The sequence below is a fragment of the Canis lupus genome, chromosome 2, assembly GCF_003254725.2.
Source record: "Canis lupus dingo isolate Sandy chromosome 2, ASM325472v2, whole genome shotgun sequence".
NCBI lineage: Eukaryota > Metazoa > Chordata > Mammalia > Carnivora > Canidae > Canis > Canis lupus.
In genome coordinates, this window is record NC_064244.1 from 4,826,151 (window position 1) to 4,849,128 (window position 22,978).

The 22,978-nt window shown below is 37.3% G+C and overlaps 1 protein-coding gene across 18 annotated transcripts in view; it reads left to right on the plus strand.

Annotated features, from left to right (window-relative positions):
- Positions 1-22,978, plus strand: part of ODAD2 (outer dynein arm docking complex subunit 2) — a 349,216-nt gene that overhangs the window by 149,719 nt on the left and 176,519 nt on the right. For all 18 annotated transcript variants that reach the window (XR_004813733.2, XR_004813734.2, XM_049096769.1 and 15 more), the window contains 6 exons: positions 11,661-11,807; positions 12,207-12,416; positions 15,150-15,392; positions 15,914-16,024; positions 17,976-18,130; positions 19,669-19,911. Coding sequence is in view for 16 of the 18 variants with exons in the window: in XM_049096769.1 (XP_048952726.1) it covers positions 11,661-11,807; positions 12,207-12,416; positions 15,150-15,392; positions 15,914-16,024; positions 17,976-18,130; positions 19,669-19,911 (1,109 nt within the window). In the remaining 2 variants the exon portion in view is untranslated. The remainder of the gene's footprint in view (positions 1-11,660; positions 11,808-12,206; positions 12,417-15,149; positions 15,393-15,913; positions 16,025-17,975; positions 18,131-19,668; positions 19,912-22,978) is intronic.

Below are 22,978 nucleotides of genomic sequence, written 5' to 3' on the forward strand. Positions count from 1 at the left end.
AAGGCGAGGTGGCCGTGGGCCAGGCTGATGTTCAGGCTTCTATCTTTACTGCCTGTTGCCTAGTTATTCTGTTCCTCTGTCAAGAAACTCAGGACACAGAGGGCCTTCAGGCCTTGCTGTTGTGTCCTCCTATTTACTCTCTTGTTTGGTTTTCTTCATTTGAGTAAGAAACTAAATAAACAGGGAGCATTTCTAAACAAAGGAATTCAATGTTCATTTCTGGAAGGCACTATGAGAGTGTGCTCTTTGGCTAAGTTTATACTGAAAGAGATGGAGAAGATTGTGATAGAACAGTGTTATTTGTGTTCAGCAGAATCCTTAAAAAAATGGAAAAAATGGTCACTTTTTATATATTCAAATGAATGGCAGTAGTTAGAAAGCAAAGTTACTACCACCTTCCTGAGAAAGTCTTTAAGTTAATACATGTGGTGTTGCATTGATGTGGGTTAACTTTTAAAAAAATGTCTCCATGACAAAAGAGTTTTATCCTTTAAAAAAAAAAAACACTGTTAGAAATCATAAGATATTTTAAATTGCATCACCTAAAAAATTTCTACTTAGTAGAATTTGCACTTATGTTTTCTTAAATACTGCAAGGTAAGTCATGAACATACTTTAAGTACTTGGATTACTTGAGTTGTGTGTCACTTGTATATTTATATATTGCCCCCCAAAAAAATGATCCTTTGTTACAAAGGAGGTCATGAAAGTGACGGAGAGTCTCCTCATCTCCACAGAGGAATCTGTATTCCACAAATAAACTAATTGAGCTTTTTAGTTTTTGAGCTATAAGCTCTTTTTGCCCCTTGGGTATCATAAACAAGAGTGGAGAAAAGCAAAGATAACTGGATAAGAACGATAAAGTAATGCTACTGAATCATAACACTTCATAACACCATTGGCTGACATTATACAACCACATCAACTTACCTACTGGAAAATGACGATGTTAAAAATCTCAAGGGAGCTCCCTTAAGCTTTAACTCATTCATTCATTCATTCATTCATTCATAAATGTACCTGTGAGCCCGCCCAGCTAGAATACAATTCTATGATATTACACATTGCTCATCTAGCTAGTCATAAGATATTTGATTGTAAAGAACTTTGCTATCAAACTTTTATGTGACTTCTGTTCAGTTTTATGTAATCTGAAAATGTAAAATGGGGGGAATTTGTTGCTCAGTGTATTGCCAGCAACACTATTGTTTGTTCCTCAAAGTATGCTTTCCCCCAAATTTACTTGAGAGGCTAAATAAATGGTAGAAAAGTAGCGTTGCCTAGTTCCCAGTTTGTATAATGCTTTAGGCTGCTTTACTTTTTATTGAAAAAACACATATTCAGGTCCTATTATAAAAGTTTGCACATTGAAGAATCTATAAATAGAAGAGTTAGGGAGTAAAAGGTACCAGATTTGGTATAAGTGATCTTTTCATTTTATATGCATATACTTGTACTGTACTCATTATTAGAAATTGCATATTTGTAGGAAAAATATTAAACTCTAGGTCCCATTGTGGTCCACTAGCCTTTGCTAGTCCCACTGGCAAAGGCTGTGGCTCCTTTCCCAGCTCCTGCTGTCTGGGGGTGTGTGGCTGGCTGTGGCCTTCTGATATTTCTGGGACATGCAGGGCATTGCAGAAGCACACGTTTCTCTTCTAGCCCTCCCTTATCTCTTTTCTGTATTTAAGTTATTTAAATCTTATAAAAATAATACATTAATATATACCCTAAAATTTAAGCCATGCAAAAGAATAACAGGGAAAGCCCCCTTCCAGATGTTTCTGTTTATATAAATATACATATGAAATTTTTATGTACGAAATGAAGTCAGACTACTTGTTATGTGACATTTTGCATTTTATATTTAATGTTTTCTTGGTGATCCTCCATATCTGCCTCAGTTCTTCTAATTACAACATTGTTTTGTACTATATGAATATATCAATAATTTATGTCACAGTTCCCTTACTGATAACATTTTGCCTTGTCTCCCAGATCAATTTTTATTATTACAACATTGTAAATATTTTTACATATTCTTTGGATATGTATCCTATTTCTGTAGGATAGCTACTTTGAAGTAGAATTGCTTGGGTCAAAGACTGTGTACATTTAAAATTTTGATAGTTCTAATGGGGAGGTGTTGTTCAATTGGTACAAAATTTTAGTTTCACAAGCTCTAGAGAGCTGCACAGCATAGTTAACAATATTGAATTGTACATTTAAAAAATGTAAGAGGGTATTTGATCTCATGGTAAGTGTAAGTATGACAAAAAGGGAAGAGACATAAGAAAACTTTTGGAGGCAATGGATGTTCCTGTTATCTTGATTGTGGTGATGGTTTCACAGATGTACGCATGTGTCCCAACTCGTTTTTTGCATATCAGTTCCACCTCAATCTATTTTAAACAAGAAACAATATATGCACAATGAAGTTAGAGAAGTATTACAATGAAATTTTAAAATTTAAAGAGAAATAATGAAAAGTAATAAACTGACCAAGCTTGGTTTGAATAAAAAAAAAATTTTGTAGCTACTTACACAAAGCAAATACTAGTTTACACTCAATTAGTAATATACCAATGATTTTTGACCTTGAACACAGTGAAATCAGCCAGGCTCCTAAAAACTAAACAAAGCAAAAATCTCAATGCTCAGGTAATATTCATGGAAGTTTTAAACCAATTGGTGTGAAGTGGGATCTAGGCAGATTGTCTTTAAAATCTTTCCAGGGTGTTAAAATTATTTGTTTAGAAATAAGGTTCATTGTTACAAATTCTCACTAATCTACAGTCTTTTTTTATTTTGGCCAATTCCAAATGGGGAGAGAATGTATCTTTTTTATATATATAAATTTATTTTTTATTGGTGTTCAATTTGCCAACATATAGAATAACACCCAGTGCTCATCCCATCATGTGCCCCCCTCAGTGCCCGCCACCCAGTCACCCTCACCCCCCGCCCACCTCCCCCTCCACCACCCCTAGTTCGTTTCTCAGAGTTAGGAGTCTCTCATGTTCTGTCTCCCTTTCTGATATTTCCCACTCATTTTTTTCTCCTTTCCCCTTTGCTCCCTTTCACTACTTTTTATATTCCCCAAATGAACGAGACCATATAATGTTTGTCCTTCTCCGATTGACTTATTTCACTCAGCATAATACCCTCCAGTTCCATCCACATCGAAGCAAATGTTGGGTATTTGTCGTTTCTAATTGCTGAGGAATATTCCATTGTATACATAGACCACATCTTTATCCATTCATCTTTCGATGGACACCGAGGCTCCTTCCACAGTTAGGCTATTGTGGACATTGCTGCTAGAAACATCGGGGTGCAGGTGTCCCGGCGTTTCACTGCATCTGTATCTTTGGGGTAAATCCCCAGCAGTGCAATTGCTGGGTCGTAGGGCAGGTCTATTTTTAACTCTTTGAGGAACCTCCACACAGTTTTCCAGAGTGGCTGCACCAGTTCACATTCCCACCAACAGTGTAAGAGGGTTCCCTTTTCTCTGCATCCTCTCCAACGTTTGTGGTTTCCTGCCTTGTTAATTTTCCCCATCCTCACTGGTGTGAGGTGGTATCTCATTGCGGTTTTGATTTGTATTTCCCTGATGGCAAGTGATGCAGAGCATTTTCTCATGTGCATGTTGGCCATGTCTATGTCTTCCTCTGTGAGATTTCTGTTCATGTCTTTTGCCCATTTCATGATTGGATTGTTTGTTTCTTTGGTGTTGAGTTTAATAAGTTCTTTATAGGTCTTGGAAACTAGCCCTTTATCTGATACGTCATTTGCAAATATCTTCTCCCATTCTGTAGGTTGTCTTTTAGTTTTGTTGACTGTATCCTTTGCTGTGCAAAAGCTTCTTATCTTGATGAAGTCCCAATAGTTCATTTTTGCTTTTGTTTCTCTTGCCTTCGTGGATGTATCTTGCAAGAAGTTACTGTGGCCGAGTTCAAAAAGGGTGTTGCCTGTGTTCTCCTCTAGGATTTTGATGGAATCTTGTCTCACATTTAGATCTTTCATCCATTTTGAGCTTATCTTTGTGTCTGGTGCAAGAGAGTGGTCTAGTTTCATTCTTCTGCATGTGGATGTCCAATTTTCCCGGCACCATTTATTGAAGAGACTGTCTTTCTTCCAATGGATAGTCTTTCCTCCTTTGTCGAATATTAGTTGACCATAAAGTTGAGGGTCCACTTCTGGGTTCTCTATTCTGTTCCATTGATCTATGTGTCTGTTTTTGTGCCAGTACCACACTGTCTTGATGACCACAGCTTTGTAGTACAACCTGAAATCTGGCATTGTGATGCCCCCAGATATGGTTTTCTTTTTTAAAATTCCCCTGGCTATTCAGGGTCTTTTCTGATTCCACACAAATCTTAAAATAATTTGTTCCAACTGAGAGAATGTATCTTGTGTGAATTTGCATATTCCTGATTAGTAGTGAAGTTGATAAATATTTTCATGTGTCCAATAGCCATTGCATTGTATATCTTGCCTATTTTTCTGTGGTTGTGTTTTGAATCTTAATACAAATTAACCCTTTGTTATAGTATTTGTAAGTATTTTCTTTCAGTTTCTCATGTCTTTTTATCTACTCTTCTGTTTGAAAACTTTAAAATTGTACATTAGTAAATATATTGATTTTCCTTCATAGCTTATAAAATTTTGTGTATTAAGAGCTAAGAAGATTTTTCTGATGTCATTTCAAGAGAACAAAAATTTTTTATTTCCTCCTGGTAGGTTTATAGTTTTAAAAAAATGTTTAGAAGTTGCTTCTCTCTTGATGTTATTTTATGTATAGTGTGAGGCAGGGATCTAATTTTACTTTTTTTTTTTCTTTGATGGAGATTCAGTTGTATCAACACAGATAATTGGCTTCTCCACTCTTTCCTCAAGTGATCTGAGATATTACCTATATCAAGTATTGTCATCTCATATGTGAGAGTTTCTTTCTGGATCCTTCTCTATTACATTGAGTTATTTGGATGCTCCCATGCCAGGTCCATGCTGTTTTAATTACTGCTACTTTGGTGTATTTTAATACTTGATTGGCCAGAGAGTTTTCTTAAATTCTTTAAAACTACTTTTTGCATATTTTCCATTCCAGATCATTTTTAGAAAAGTTGAAAATCAAATAAAAAAAAAAAACCCTCAAAAATGCTACCGGGGATTTTGGCTGGTCTACATGAATTTATAAATTATTTTGGATAAATTGCAATTTTTTCAAGCTTTTATTTAAATTCCAGTTAGTTAACCACAGTGTAATATTAGCTTCAGGTGTACAACTTAGTGATTCAGCACTTAAATACAACACCCGGCGTCCATCACAACAAATGCTCTCCTTAATCCCCATCCCCTACTTAACACCTCCCTGCCTCCCCCCTCCCTTCTGGTAGCCATCAGTTTGTTCTTTCTAGTTAAGAGTCTGTTTCTTTTTCTTGGTTTTCCTTTCTTCCCACCCCCATGTTCATTTTTTTTAATTCTTAAATTCCACATATGAGTGAAATCCTATGGTATTTGTCTTTCTCTAACTGACCTATTTCAATTAGCATTATACTCGCTCTATCCATGCCATTGCAAATGGCAAGATTTCACTCTTTTGATGGCTGAGTAATATTCCATTGTATATATGCCACATCTTCTTTATCCATTCATCAGTCAATGGACATTTGGGCTTTTTCCATAATTTGGCTATTGTTGATAATGCTGCTATAAATATTCCCTTTTTCCATTCCCTTTGAATTAGTATATTTGTATCCTTTGGTTAATGCTGCTATTTCCTGTATTATAATTTTATCCATTCTGACTGGTGTGAGGTGATATCTCATTGTAGTTTTAATTTGTATGTCCCTAATGATGAGTGATGTTGAAAATTTTTTAATGTGTGTCTGTTGGCCATCTGGATATCTTCTTTGGAGAAATGTCTGTTTATATCTTCTTTCCATTTTTTAATTGGGTTGTGTTTTGGGTGTTGAGTTTTATAAATTCTTTATAGATTTTGGATACCAACTCTTTGTCAACTCGTATGTCATTTGTAAAAATCTTTTCCCATCCCATAGGTTGCCTTTTAGTTTTATTGATTGTTTCCTTTGCTGTGTAGAAGCTTTTTATCTTGATGAAGTTCCAGTAGTTAATATTTGCATTTATTTTCCTTGCCTCAAGAGAAGCTGATGTCAAAGGTTAGGGCTGATGTCAAAGAGGTTGCTGCCTGTGTTCTCCTCTAGGATTTTAATGATTTCCTGTCTCACATTTAGGTCTTTAATCCATCTTGAATTTATTTCTGTGGATGGTGTAAGAAAAAGATCTACTTTCAATCTTTAGCATGTCGCTGTCCAGTTTTTCCAACACTTTGTTGGAGAGACTATCTTTTTTCCATTAGATATTCTTTCTTGCATTGTCAAAGATTAATTGACCATATAGTTGTGGGCTTGCAAATTTTAATATCATTCAGTTATCCTATTCAGGAACATGGTATGACCATTCATTTATTTTTAAATTTGTATGTATTTTAGTAAAACTTAATAGCTTCTTTTCCACATATTTTCAACATACTGTGAGATTTACTCCTTGATATTTTTGTTATTATTTTGCTAATACTGGCATGGGAACATTTTTCAAATTATGCATTGTGATTTGTTATTCCTAGTGTATGGGGGAGTTACTCATTTTTAATGTGGCCCTTATATCCACTTTATTGAGCTATTTTTATTAATTATCATAATTATTCAGTATAGTCTTCCAAATCTTTTTAGAAAGGCAGTTATATTTGCTACAAATTTTTCCTCATTGCAGTGACTAGGACATTCCAGCAGATTATCTATTTCTGTAAATGTTCCATGTCTGTTTAAAAGGAATGTGTAGGGAATGCTTGCATTGTTCCTTACCCATTCCCAATAAAAATTCTCAGCAAGCTTGTAATACAACAGTTTGAGTCTAATTTCTTTTTTCCTCTGGAACAATATTTTCTCATTTTCTTTCCTGGAGTTCTATTGAGTCTCATCTCTTGAGTCTTAGGTTTATGAGTGCTGAATCATCAGTATAAAGCCAGTTTGCAAATAAACAGAAAGCAAAGCAATATATTTTACTATTTTGACTTACATGCTCATATGCCATTCACTCTGAGCATTGACTTTTTACCATTTCTCATCCTGGGACATGAAGAGTATCTGTAAGCCAACCTCTGTGCTGGGTGCCAGGCCCTCTGTCATCATTAATAAACAGTCACTGGCAGGCTTCACTTTTCTTGCTCTCTGAGTGGCATATTTGGAGGAAAAAATGCTGAAATCATTGAAAGTCAGTTGGATGGCTGTGTGATGGCTGTATCTCCTCACCAGGTCTCACCCACTGCCCCTTGATTACAGACGGTGGGGAGCAAAAGAGGGGCCTCCACTCCCGATTGTGCCTCTGACTGCCTTCTTATCTCACTGTCACCACGTGGGACTCTACAGGAAGCTCCAAATGATGGCTCTGGGAGCATGTAGCCTATCAGAGTTTCGTCTACTTGTTTTATAGTATCCTTTTCTGAATCAAGTTACTTGAAGTCTTTATGACACAAATAAGTATCCTTGACCTCTTAATCCCAGTTACCTCCTCTCTGGATAGCTGTAGTAACCTGCATGGTCTCCATATGTTCCATCTGCCCCCTCCCTACAGGGGGCCCTTTAGCTGGAATGATCTTTTAAAAATGTACGCAACTCATGTGAGTCCTCCCACTCTCCTCCAAAACAATACCCTTGAATATTTCCTATTAATCTTGAATGAAGATTAAAATCCTCAACCTGGCCTATGGGTGCAGCAGATTCCTTTGCCCACTTAATTTTTTAGCTCATCTTGGATCATTTGCCACCCAGGCTCTGGGTCTCAGCCACACTGGCCTTCGTTAGGTCTTAAACAGGCCATGTTCTAATCCTCCTTAGGGCTTTACACATACTGTTTCCTCTGACTGGTGTGCCTTTCATCATGTCCGACCTCCTTCACCAGGGAAGGCTCCTACTCTGTCCACACCTCAGTCCAGACATAGTTTCCTCAGGGAAACTTTTCCTGATGTCCTGGCCTAGAGTCCCCTGTTGCAAACATCCATAACCCTGTGCCACTTTTCTGTATAGCACTTCTTAAAGTTTTCATTTATTTGGATGGGCTTAACAATTAAGATCTTTCTTCTCCACTAAGCTTTATGAGCTCCACGAGGCAAAAACTAGATCTGTTTTTGTCTACCAGGATGTCTCTAGTTCCTGGTATCAGACATGGTGAATAACTGCAAATTTGTTGAATGAAAGAATTAAAAAATGGTTGGATGGTTGGAGGCATCTGGCTCCCTGATTTAGTCTCAGATACATTCTTCATCTCAATTTCATAAGCATTTATTTCTCTTTTATCAGCAGTAAGAGGATTGGAGGTAGATATTACTCTATGTACCAGATAAGGTAATACTTTTTTTTTTCAAAGATGTTATTTAAAACACTGAGAAACATTGTTTAGAAGAGTGCCTATTGATCTTGTCTTTCCAAAAGAAATTTTGAGAAAAATGAAGGAAAAAGCAAAATCTATTCAACTTTCACATATTAGCAACATGATTGTGATAATGATAATGAACAAAGGCCTCCCAGTCTCAGAAAGGAATGTGAACTGCGAAGTATCTGAAGGCTGACAGAGCCTGGAAATGTCTGAGAAGACGCAGGGGCAGGATGACAACTAGCAAAACAACTTGCATTAATTTAAGAAGTGGAAAAGCTTATTGGAAGCATTCTTCAAAACCCTTCAGAAACTAGTAAAATAATATTTTACTATGTTTTCTCCAGCTCTTAAAACTTCACAAATGCAAATACATGATAAAATGTGAAAATAAGTATTGGCAACTAATTACATTCTCAGGGGAGATTTAATTGAAAAATAAGCATATTTGCACTGCTTCTTCTTAGTAAGATGTTTATGGCATCTGGTCAAAGTAGAACAAACATTTGAAAATCCTTTGACATAGCTGGTATTTAAAGAATAGCAATTGGCTAACATTTGTGGCTCTGTATGCTGAATATTTTGGCTCCCATTCGCTGGTATTCATTCTGAAAGATTTATAATCCTTTGGGGAGTGTGGTCAGTGACAAGAGTAGAACTAAATCCTGAAATGTGGAAAAACTAACTTTCCCTAATATAAAACTGTTCTAAAAAAAAACTCTCAAGTCTATGAATATGTTTCCAGATTTTCAGAAAAAAAGCTGCTGATTTACAGAGTTTTTTTTCTATAAGGATCTAACTTCTCAATGATAAATGAAAATTTTCCATCCTTTGGCTTCAAAAGTGGCTTAGAGATCATTTAGAAAAATATAGTGTCTTACCTTTTGGGCATCTACCACAAGTACACAATTCCTTAAAATTGTTATGTCATTGGTTATGGTGCATATGATGAAATCAAGCACACAAGATAGAAATAATCTAGAAGAGAAAAATTAAGAGACCTCGAAATGAAATAGGAAAGAATGACTGTGCTGAATGTGTAAGTAGGAAAGTGCTACCAAAGAAAATACAATGCAAGTATAGCAGTCAAGAAAGTCTTCTATCACACACCACTGAGAACGCCAGGACAGCATGCTCTGCTTCGGAGTTTGGTGTGTGTGTGTGGACTCTGTTGGCTTGACTGAGGCATGACATGCTGTTTGATACCTTCTTGCTTTCAAGTCATGCTTGAGTCTGAAGGCACTGCCTAAAGAACTCTATCTGAAGCTCCTGGTTTGCATTTTTAAACTTTTCATGTGGGAGCCCACCCAGCTCTCCTCCTCCAGGTACACCAGGGGAATTTTTGGGCTCCTTTTAACCCAATTAAATTCAACAAAAGAATTGTTAAATAATTGTTTCTCTCGCTTTCTCTTTTTTTTTATATATTATGATTAGCATTTAGATTCTTCTTTATGAGTTATGAAATATCTGCCTTCTGTTTTTAAAAAGAAAGGCATCAAAAGTGCTAATGTGTGTTTGAAGAGGTCCTGTACCCCAAAACAAGGGAGATTATAAAATTGAATGTAATAAGGATTTACTATTTTATGTTTCAAAATGAACTGTAGGACGATTGGTGGTGGTAAAAATTTCTCTTGATATAAACAAAAAGGCATTAAAAGCTATGGGAAGAAAACTCCTTATTTTCAATGTAAATAGTAAAGTGAAGGCTTTTGCCATTCTCAACTTCATCTTGAATATAGAGGACAGCCTGGATTACTCAGGAAGAAAATTAATATGAAAAGCAGACTGACAATGGTTTCAGCACAGGATAGTGGTTTGTAATATTTTTAGAGATGTGGAGGGGCTTTTATGGACGCATTAAGAGGAAAGGCTGAAGTCTAAACCTTTCTATCTTTTTGATGCTTGCCCTCTTATAATCCCATTTCAGCTTCTTATTTTAAAAGTAACACATCATGTTGTATTCACAAAAGGATTTGTGTGTGTGTGAGATATGAAGGAGGAGGTTGGGCTGCTTGGATATAATTTCCACTTTTGTGTAAATGTATATATTGTATCTATGAACATGTATCTGTAATATAGCAATATAAAGTCATAATCAGCAAATGAGAATAAACATATTTTGTAGGTGTCTTTCTTCAAAAAGGAAAGAGATTTATTTGAGGCCATTCATACTGTGTTTTGAGGTAGAGACCGAAGGCCATCTTTCATGAGCACCTTTTACAAAAATAGTTTATCCTTAGCTCCATTAGAAACATTGCTCTTGTGTCTTATGAACTATTTCGGTGCTTATACTGGAACTCTTATTTACCATCCCGTCTTAATAGGAGGAGAAGTAATATGTACTATGTTGCATCCATCAGAAGATTTTTTAAAGCATTAATGATGGGTGGACATTGCTTAAGAATTCCTGCAATGAATTCTGATTATAATTTCCTGGTGCATCTGTTTCACTGATCAATCATTACATTCTTTTAAATTCTCCCAGATTGTTTTACCTTAAAGGAGCCATTCCCCACTACCTTTTACAGCTGGTGATTAGCCAAGCAGACATTGATCACATGATTCTCAACACTGGGACAGCATTTTGCATGCGATACTGAAGGCTACCTTTTTGTCCTTTATCCATACACGGAGTCATCTCCAGTTCCTAATGGGCTCGCCACCTCCTTCCCAACCCCATGGCCCCTCTCCCACTTAATCCTGGTCTCAGCATGGATTGTTGTACTGCTTCCCACATGGTTTCCCTTTCCTCAGGTTTTTCCCTGTTCCAGACTGTTCTACATACATCTGTGAGAATAATTTCCAGACACGGTTTGGATTGCACAGTATGCTGTTCAAGAACTCCAGGGACGGCCTGTTACCTCTGCATAAAACTTACATTCCTCAGTGGATTTCTCAAGGCTTGCCCCTCGACTCTATTTAATGTACTAATACCACCTAATGCTCTAGCTGTTTAAAGCAGACAGACCACCTTTAAATGTTGACTCTTAATTGGAATAATGTTTTATGATACTCTGTAAAGCTTTTTTGTGCTTCAACTCTACATGATTCATTTAACAAATTATAACCCACTCGGAGAACTTAAAAAAATTTAACATGCCATGTATGGGGAGACACATTTCCCAGTTCATGGATTCATAACCATTAAGGAAATTTCTATAGAAGCGTGATCTTATTTAACCTTTCCATGGCCTTGCGTTTCGTAGGGAGGAAATCAGACAGCTACAGTGATTGCATTGCGTTCAATGAAAGATTTCAACTTGGCGCAAGAGACCTGCCAGTTGGCAATCAGAGATGTTGGAGGCCTTGAAGTTTTGATAAATTTACTGGATACTGATGAAGTCAAATGTAAGGTGAGTGGCTTACCTCACGTGGGTGATGAGCCTTGTTCATACCTCTTTGTGCTTCTCTTTTTACTGATACATCTCTGCTACCTCTGCCTAGTTCTTGTCTTTGCCTGCTCATCTCACTGATAGCTTGTTCCTTTTGTTCGCTGCTCTTCTCTTCTTGGCTGTGCTTTATCTTCTGGTTCATTTCCAGAACCTTTTCTATGTGCTTCTTAAATGATGAATGTTTGTCTGCATAATTGAAGGAAAATAAGGAGGCTATGTGTAACACCTGGGAACAGAAGGCATTTCCTTTAAAAACTTCATGAGGGAAGGATTTGAGGTAGACTTGGAATTTTTAAAACTCTAGGACTGGTTATGTATTAAGCACTTATTTTCACCTCTAACTCCTATTTTCTCATTTAGATTGGTTCATTAAAAATCCTAAAGGAAATCAGTCATAATCCTCAAATCAGACGTAATATTGTTGACCTTGGGGGCTTACCAGTTATGGTTAATATACTTGATTCTCCACATAAGAGTCTGAAATGCCTGGCAGCTGAGACAATCGCAAATGTTGCCAAGTTTAGAAGAGCCCGACGGGCAGTGAGACACCATGGAGGCATTACCAAACTGGTGAGTACCTCTGCCATTGTCATCAGCACACCACCTGCCACCAAGATGTCACCTCTCTGCTGTCCTTCCTGGCCACTCCTGGATGTTAAATAACCATAGGTGTGTTCCAGGAACCTTCTTTGGTATAACGTCCTCAAAAACTGTTTTTGTGTATTCACATTAGCAACTGGCCAGAAAACAGGTCTGATCTTATTTTTCAAAGATATATACATCTAAATAAGAGATGTAATTTACACCTACCACATTGGTAGGGAGATGTTTATGTGTGTGTGTAGTGTCGGGAAGTGTAGTCCATGCTCTCTGCTCTGGTGAGCTCACCATGAGGACTGCCTCCCAAGGAGACTGTCAGAGCAACAGACATTTATTCATCTCATTGTTACTTATGATAGTGACAACTGAAAACTATGTTTACCATATGAGATCGGTAAAATAATATGAAGTGTATCTCGAGGAAACATGCATCATCAGCTATCAGTATATAATATTATATAAAATTATGACAGGATCAAAACCTGATTGACACATATGACTCCAATTTTCAAAGACTTACCTAACAAGTATATAACAAGTTTTCTATAAAAACATGTGAAATAAATACACACAATTGTACGCAGGTGTTTCCTCTGAAATAACTACCAATTTTTCTTCATATTTTTCCACATTTGCCAATTTATTGTGTATTATTTTTATAATTTAAAAAATGATTATATCAATAACTGTCACTGAAAGAAATAAGTGAACATTCTGTTCAACACTCATGTCAAGAAAACGTAGGGCATTAAGGAAATGCATTTTCATCCACCTTCCAAAGGATCTTGTGTTCCTCCTATAGCATTTACATACTGGACAGTCTCCACTTCTATAGTTTGAGCTCCTTGAGATAAGAGATGTGTCTTACTTATCTTACTGTCATCTACAGCACTTAGCCCAGTACCCTACACATATGAAAGGTTAATAAATATACATTGAATCAATATGCATTTAATAGGAATGCATACACAGTGAAATGTGTTTAGAAATTTACTGAGAGATTCTGTGTACGGATCTTCCTTGATTTACAATGGAGTTATATGTCCAGATAAACCCATTGTAAGTTGAAAATACCGTAAGTTGAAATGCATTTAAGTTGAAATGCATTTAATACAGCTAACATACTGAATATCACAGATTAGCCTTGCCTACCTTAAACATGCTCAAAATACTTAGCCTCTAGTTGGGCAAAATTATCTAACACAAAGCCTATTTTATAATAAAGCATTGATATCTCTTGTAATTTACTGAATCTGTACAGAAAGTGAAAACACAATGGCTACAGATTGGGAACAAAATGGTTGTAACCATATCAGTTGCTTACCCTTGTGATGTTGTGGCTGACAGAGCTGAGGCTTGCTGCCACTGCCCAGCATCACAAGAATGTAACATACATATTACTAGCTCAGATAAAATTCCAAATAGGATTTCTACTGAATGCATATCACTTTCACACCATAGTAAAGTTGAAAAATAAGTTGAACCATCATAAATTGGGGACCGTCTGATGTCACTTGTAATCTGTAGATCACAATAGAGTGTAATTATTTGCTTCAAAAATAAGATAGATTTATGGCTGCATAGATGGATAAATAGATGGTTAGCTATGAGATAAAACAAATGTGATAATGTTAATTATAGAATCTAGGGAATGTATACATTTTTTGCTGTATAATCACTGTACAACTCTTTCAGCCATTGTGTATGTTTGAAAATTTTTCATAATAAAATGTTGGGGAAAGGTAATTATTAGTATGATTATCAGTGTTCTGCTTAAGTAATGAAGTAATACATTAGGCTGATGTGGCTGTCTACTGGAATTATGAATAATGTATAGAATAAATGAGTAATGTAACTTAAAACTATAAATTTTAGTAAATTTCTTTTATGAGAGTCTTATATATCACATTCGGGGACTTAGAATTTGGTACCTGAATTGCAATTACTTGGTCAAGATAATGCTACACATTTTAATATAATCTTACATGATAGCTAAGTTAGGAATGGGAAAGAAGAGTAATAGATCAACCATTAATAGACTTGTAATTACTAGGTTGAGAACACATCTGAGAAAGATCAGGATTGGTAATCCATTTTTGGTTTGCTAACAATATGAGGGTAGATGACATACAGATAAGAGTCCCTCACTAAAATGGGAAGAGAGGGAGATCACTCAGTACAGAGATGGAACAGTGGGCTTGTCATGACATCAGAGCAAGGGAATGGAGGTTAAAAGAAGAGCAGGCAGGAGGCCATTGACCACAGTGGGGTTTGGGCACTTAGATGGAGATAGATCTCGAAAGAGGCACACCTGGTAGAAACCTGGGCAGAAGTTAAGAATTCTGAGCAAGCAGAAAGAATGCATCCATGCAGGGAAGGATTGTAAGAACCCGGGCTGCAGATATAGTATACAAATCTTGTTAATATAAATGTAACAGCCATATTAATATTAATACAATCTTGGTGAGATTAAATTTCTTGTAGGAAGGAAATGTAAAGGCTCCCAGATCTGGAGGAAGGTATATTTTGAAGGGTTCTGTTTCTTTGCTTTCACTGACTATTTCTGTGTAGTATGAAAATTAATTCGTAGAAGTATTCTTATTTTTGATGGAAGTTAGCTTGGTAGCAGCCCTGTAACTGTTGTGGGAAATGTTGTTTTATTTTAAAGATTCCCACATACATTGTATTTATCTGTTTTTGTAGGTCGCTTTACTGGACTGTGCACAGAGTTCAGCAAAACCAGCTCAATCAAGTCTGTATGATGCCAGAGACGTGGAAGTAGCTCGCTGTGGGGCACTGGCATTATGGAGCTGTAGTAAGAGTAATGCAAATAAAGAAGCCATTCGTCAAGCCGGCGGCATTCCTTTGTTGGCTCACTTACTGAAGACTTCTCATGAAAACATGCTAATTCCAGTGGTGGGGACATTGCAAGAATGTGCATCAGAGGTACTCAAGCCAGCTCTGCTTCCCTTGTTTTCATTTGCATTAACTTTTTTTTAGTTGAATAATAATTTTTAAGATTATTGTGACTGCTAAGGATTTTTTTTGAGAAGTCAGCAGTTCTTTAGAGAAGATGAAACTAATAGAACATTAATTAAATGGTTACCTGTGTGATGTATTTTTTAAAATGTTGACTAAATTCTCTTATACAGTTGTGTTAATCTTGGACTTTAGTGTTTTTTAAGAAAGTTTGTTTGGCATACTTATTAGTAAATGTAAATAGATATTTATATTCATGCATTACACATGTAAATATTTAAATTTAAGGGATCCCTGGATGGCTCAGCGGTTTAGCACCTGCCTTTGGCCCAGGGTGTGATCCTGGAATCCTGGGATCAAGTCCCATGTGAGGCTCCCTGCATGGAGCCTATTTTTCCTTCTGCCAGTGTCTCTGACTCTCTTTCTCTGTGTCTCTCATGAATAAATAAATAAAATCTTTAAAAAAATATTTAAATTTGTATTCTTAGGAAAACTACCGAGCTGCAATCAAAGCAGAAAGGATAATTGAAAATCTAGTCAAGAACCTAAATAGTGAGAATGAACAACTACAGGAACAGTGTGCCATGGCCATCTACCAGGTATGGTGGACTCCCCAGCAAAGTTGTGGTGTTCTTCATATAGTTAAGGTGGCATTTCTAAATATGAAGTTTCATTCTCTGGGGCTATGACTCAGGAATCTGCATTTTTAGCAAGAATCCCCAGGGATTTTTCTGCACACACAGGTCTGCATCACTGTGCTAATGATAGATGCCTGTGTATGTGAGAGAGAGAAGCCTGCTCCAACATATCTTGATTATGTACATTTCTAGAAGGTACTTATATATCTTTGTCTCCTAAAACAAGTTACTTAGTGTAAAATAGCTAAATATATGCATGGTGCCTTTATATTGCTTTTCAAGTACCCTGTTCAAACATACTGATCTTGGGAAATTTATCTTCTGCCAAGACAGATGGATGATGAATGAGTGTGTGCTTGTGTATGTGTGTGTATTCCTGTTGTATCTTTTTATTATTTTAATCTTCATTAGCTTTTTGTGAGTTATGCATTTCATAGTACATCAGAAAAGGGAAGAAAAGGTAGCCTTGACAAATTAGTAGATGGCTGCTTACTGGCCATTCCAGCTTCTACCTATCAGAGAAATCAGAGCTGATTTCCTAGAGGAATACATTTTAAAATGTGCACAGTGACAGTATGCCAAAATGACAGAGTTAGAGAAAGGGGTTCATGTCAGTAGAGAATTGTATTAGTTTGCAAGGGCTGCCATAACAAAATACCATACACTGGGTGTCTTAAATAACAGAAATTTATTTCCTTATAGTTCTGGAGGTTACAAGTTTGAGATCAAGGTGTTGATAGCATTGCTTCCTTCTGGAGACTCTCTCCTTGGCTTGTAGATGGTCATCTTCATGTTCACATGTCTCCACATGTTCCTTCCTCTGTGTCCTAATATTTTCTTCTAAGGATACCAATCATATTGGGTTAGAGCCCACTTCAGTGACCTTTTTTAACCTTAATTACCTCTTTAAAGATTTTATCTTCAAATATGGTTACATTCTGAGGTACAGGGGTTAGGACTTTGACATATATCAGTTTTAAGGAAACACAACTCATAACAAGGATATATATAGCCTTGACTGGCATACATGCCTCATATGAGTAATTATGAAGGATTGGTTAGAAATAGTGATTAAGTTTTTAGAAGTTGCAATGTAAAAAACTGAAAATCATAAATAGAAGATAAAATGGCAGGTGCCTTGTGTGCATTTACTGTGAGGATTTCTTCTAGTGGCCCTCACAGATGATGCATGACATGCATCTGTATCATGTGGCCTCACAACCAACTGTATGCCTAGGATGATAACATATATATGCACCAAATTTAGCATCTTTTTTCTCTCAAACCTGGGAATCATGATAAGCTGGGAACATCTATGCAGTACATATTTACTTCAAAAGATGACATGAACATGGATAAACATAATACTTATCTCAAAGGATGACACAAACTTCTGGACAAATATATCTGAATATAATGCCATTTGCTGTTGATATAACTAACTGTTCAGAGCATAGGAACTCTATTAGGGAAATGCTCATCTCTTAGATTTGGGGGCAGAAGCATTGAAGATCAGGCTAAAGCTTTATCACTCAGCTATCTTTTCTATACTTTCCCGAGACTGGGGATTGCATGACTGCAGAAATTCTCTGTCCATGCATGTGGTATTCTAGATTTCTTACCAACCTCTCTTTCTGTCTTCATGGAAGCCCACACTACCTCAGAACAGCTTGGAAGAATTTCCAAGCATGTAGAAAGTTCTAGACATTGCCAAAATCCTGTAAGGGAAGAGAGACACTGTCAGATAACTGCCAATATAAAGGAGAATTATATTTTACTTGGAGGCCCCTTCAGAAAATGATACTCTCTGAAAAGAAGTTTTGTAGCCACCAGAATGTCAGCCTCTTTAGCAATCACTGGAAGCTTGATATGCCGTCATCACTGACAGCCTCTGATTTGACTTTTTGTGTAGTGTGCTGAGGATAAGGAAACCCGTGACCTGGTTAGACTGCATGGAGGACTTAAACCCCTGGCCAGTCTGCTCAATAACACTGACAATAAAGAACGGTTGGCTGCTGTCACTGGGGCAATATGGAAATGTTCCATCAGCAAAGAGAATGCGACCAAGTAAGAGAAGCCTTTCAATATTCTATAATAAAAACATGGCCATTGAGGAATAGCTGTATTCTTAACTCACTGAAACTACATTGTGTATAGTGAGTCCTTCAACTAACATCTTCTCTTATTAATATGTAAATTTTTAAAAAGATTTTATTTATTAGAGAGAGAGAGAGAGAGCATGAGTAAGGTGAGGGAAAGAGGAAGAGGGAGAAGTAGACTCTCCACTGAGTGGGGAGTCCAACATGGGGTTTGATCCCAGGATGCTAAGATTATGACCTGAGGCAAAGGCTGGCACTTAACCAACTGAGCTATCCAGGTGCCCCAATATATAAATGTTTCTAAATAAAAGTATGGATGCCTAAAATTTATGGCCATTAAACTACATTCCCATAATGTTATTTTAATAAAGAATCGGTCCTAATATAACTCCTATAGTTTTTATACATGTACCTTCTAGACCAATTTGGCAGAATCAAGGTATTTTTAGAAATGAAAGACTTCTACTTCCCATCCCACCACCTGGCAATGGTTTTCTGTGCCTCACTAAAGGACTTGCTGACATAGTCTGTGTGTTGGGTTCTTTTTTTGGGGGGCAGCTGTTTAAATTATAAGTATCTCTGATTTCTTGTAGAGAAAGGGTTGATGTGATGGTGAGGGGTTGAATTTCCCACTGAATCTTTAGAGATGGAAGTGGTTCCATTCTTTTTCCTTTTTTAAAGATAATTGAGTCAGCTGGATGCCAGTTAACCAGTTAAAGAGTAGTCATTTTCAAATTATTTCATTGAATTTTAAAATACTTGTAAACTGATTTATTTTAATCTTCAAATTTATCTCTTCATATACTTTTAGAGTTCTTATGCCCTATGATGGATATTCTGAGGCAACCCTTCTTTGTATCAATGTGATTATTTTTTTTTAAGATTATATATTTACCTGAGAGAGAGAGAGAGAGAGAGAAAGTATGCATGTGTGGGGAGAGGGTGAGAGGGAGAGAGAGAATCTCAAGCAGACTCCCCACTGAGCATGGAGCCCAACTTGGGGGCTTGATCTCTGAGTGTTGAGATCATGACCTGCACTGAAATCGAGAGTCAGATGCTCAATCAGCTGAGCCACCCAAGTGCCCCTCAGTGTGATGATTTAACAAGAAATTCACATCTTACTTAACAGAAGATAGATTTATTTTTGCTTTGTTCATGTAAAATAGTCTCTGTGACATGGGAAAAACACTTGTAGAATAGTAGAACTGCTGACACTGTCATTTGGAAGAAGTTGTAGTTGTCTTAGAGACTGTATAGTATAGTGATTAAAGGTGCAGATGGCTAGATATGGATGCCAGCATCGCTGTGTACCAAGCTTCAAATGAGCTTTCTGAGAATGGGGATTGTGGTCATACTTGCATCATAGGGTTTTTGTAAGGACTGAGTGAGCATATGGTTGGCATTTGGCAATTTTGTGCTATTAATATTATCAGCTGATTTTATACCAAAAGTAATATCGTTCCTCTCTTTCCCTCGCCCTATCTCTTTTTCTTGTGATGAACTTAGGTTTCGAGAATACGAGGCCATTGAAACTTTGGTGGGACTTTTAACTGACCAGCCTGAAGAAGTACTTGTGAATGTGGTTGGTGCATTGGGAGAATGTTGTCAGGAATATGAAAACCGTGTCCTTGTCCGGAAATGTGGTGGCCTTCAACCACTCGTAAACCTCCTTGTTGGAATAAACCAAACTCTTCTTGTCAATGTCACAAAAGCAGTTGGTGCTTGTGCAGTAGAACCTGAAAGTATGATGTAAGTAGCTTCACAACTGAAAGATTTTATTTGAGAGTGTTAGGGGAAATGCTCAGGTCATAATAGAATAGTGTCATCACTTAGAATTGGCGTGCATAAATGGTGAAAAAGTAAAATGGATTTACTTATAAATAACCACAAGATTATCAGTCATGAGTTACAGAGCCACATTGTTCCTTTGGATGAGCTGGAGGGCTGAGGCTGGGCATATTGGGAGGACTTAACATTCCCAGTAATTAATATCCCACCTGGAAACCTTCATATAATCAACAAAATTTTTCTCTGCTTCCTAAGGAAGAATTATCCATCTATCTAACTGAGACCCTAGGTAGTTCTAGGTAGCATTCTCACAATATCCTTGTTTCTCAATTCAATTCAGCAAACATATTTTAAGCACCTAACAAGTTAGCTGTGAACTAACAAGGGAAAGAGACAAAGAATTTTAAGCTGTGATCTTGTTCCTTAAGCAAATTTTTGTCTAATTAGGAAGAAAAGACTTAAATGTTGTACAACGTAAGAAAAATAGCAAGATTATATAGAGATTATATATACATACATAAATATATATTTAAAAATATAAACATATTTGTGTATAAATTAAATGTAAATATATTTACATGAAATATGATTGTGTGTGTGTGTGTGTGTGTGTGTGTGTGTGTGTGTGCGCGCAGAAAGGCAAGAATCCATATGGGCCAAATATTGTATGAGGGTTATCCGGAGAACCAGAACCAACAGGATGAGAAAGGTGGGAGGAGTAGGGGGGATAGATTTAAGGAATTGGTTCAGGTGATTGCGGAGGCTTGGCAAGACCCAAGGCTGCAGGCTGGAGACTCAGGAAAGAGCGGCATTTTGAGGTCAAAAGCAGTTTGCTGGCAGAATTCCTTCTTGCTCAGAGGAAGTCAGCCTTTTTTTCTACTAAGGCCTTCTGATTGGATGAGGCCCACTAAGTCATGGAGGATTATCTGCTATACTCAAAGTCCACCAATTTAAGTATCAATCTCATCCCAGAAAACACCTTCACAGAAATATGCAAAACAATGTTTGAGCAGGGGCGCCTGGGTGGCGCAGTTAGTTGAGCACTTGACTCTTGATCTCAGCTCAGGTCATGATCTCAGGGTTGTGAGATCAAGTCCCACATCAGGCTCTATGTTGAGTATGGGTCCTGCTTGAGATTCTCCCTCTTGCTCTGGTCCCCCTGCTGGCATGTATGCTCTCTCTCTCTCTCTCTCTCTCTCTCAAAAAAATTTTTTTTGATCAAGTATCTGGGCATCCCTTAACCCAGCTAAGTTGACACATCAACATTAACCATCACATATCCACCCCTTGTCAACTTGGTACCCACTCATGCATCTCCTTAAACCATACTTAATCTCCATAGAAAGATAATAACAAGGCCATATTCCTGCCTACCACTATACAACTATCCAGTGTACCACTGAAAATGCACTTAGCCCTTTTCTTAGAAGAGGAAGCAAAGTTCTTGGATGATGTTTATTCTTTTCCTTGATATTCTATAAATACACTGATGTAAAGTTCATCATACTTAAAAACTATGATAGAAAGTTAATGTCTCATTTACATGATAAGAGGATAAGAGGGAAGAAAAGAAACACACACACACACACACACACACACACATAATCCATAACAAAATAAGGAGTATTTGTGACAATCACAGTACTTATTCTGTAACCGGCCATGTGGTCATAGCTTGTATTTACAACTACCTTCTTTCATGACCCATTCCATATTCCCTTGGCTTTCAGCAAGCACTTTAGCTGGTTGTGGTTCTTTACCTGGTGGGGTAACCCAAACCTTCATTCCTGAAGGTCTGGGCCATTAGTATTCCTGCCTAGAGTGGGTTGTTATAGTTTTCCATCTACCTTAATCACAGGGCATGGTAATACTTAAGAGATGCCCTGAGGGATCTCCTGTTTTCCAGATATAGTCTTCTTTACCTCCATTGTGGAGTAGCAGTCCCTTGATAATTGGGATCAGTCACCCCAGCCAACACAGTAACTCCCTCCATTGCTTATTGATTTAGAGGCACGGGGAGGCCAGAGTGCCTGGGAGGCAGGTTTAACTTTCAATTCAGTGTAACCACTGTTGTGTCTCCTAGTGGAAGCATTCCTCCCTGTGGGACAAAGACCTCCAAACCAGCAAAGTATAAGGTCACAGGAACAGGAAGCAAAAAATTTGCTAGTGGATCAGTCACTAGGGGTAATAGTGAGTCATTTCCATTCCCTGATTCCTAGACCCATGAATCCTGGCTATGTATGAAAGAACACCAAGTTATTTGGCAATTGGTTAGCTCTATTGGCCTATCCTATATAATCCCAGAGATCTGACAACCTTCCTTCATTTCATCTTTTTCTGTCCACTTCAGTCCAGGAGAGCAGTGTTTATTAAGATGGTTGATTGGATCCATGAGTCACACCTATAATCTTTTAATCATATGACTCTCCTATGTATCTCCCATATCATTTCATTCTGATTCACTCCTTCATTCAGCTCTTCAGTATGTATGACCAGGCACCCAGGGCTGCTGTGTAAGGATATATCCTGCACAACTCTAGGGAGCACCATTCCCGTGGACGTATACAGAGCATCATACTTTGGGGCCATACATAAAACCCTGTGGAAATGTATTATTTCCTATCTATTTTACCATTTGGTACCAGAAGCTTTTACCCTATGCCAGTCGTCTCTGGTAGTGCCCTCTTCCTTCTCACTTTCCTGGCTTTTGTGATTCATTTGTGTTCATGAAGGTCCTCTTCCTTCATGGGAAGCCTGCAATTCTAAGACAGCCCTGAAACACTGTTAATGTGAGTCTCATCTCACTGCATATCTGGAATAAAAGTACTAAAGCCTCTATAATTCTTTTTGGATTTGGCTTCTGGAACCTTAGGCTCAGGGATTTCAGGCACCAAGGAACACTAGCTGTACTCATGATAACTTCAAGGAAAGAAGGGCTTATAAAACAGTTTTCTATTGTATTTCTCTTTCGGAAAAACACATGGTGTTCAGTAGCACATGATAAACACTTGTCAGTATTGGGTTTGTG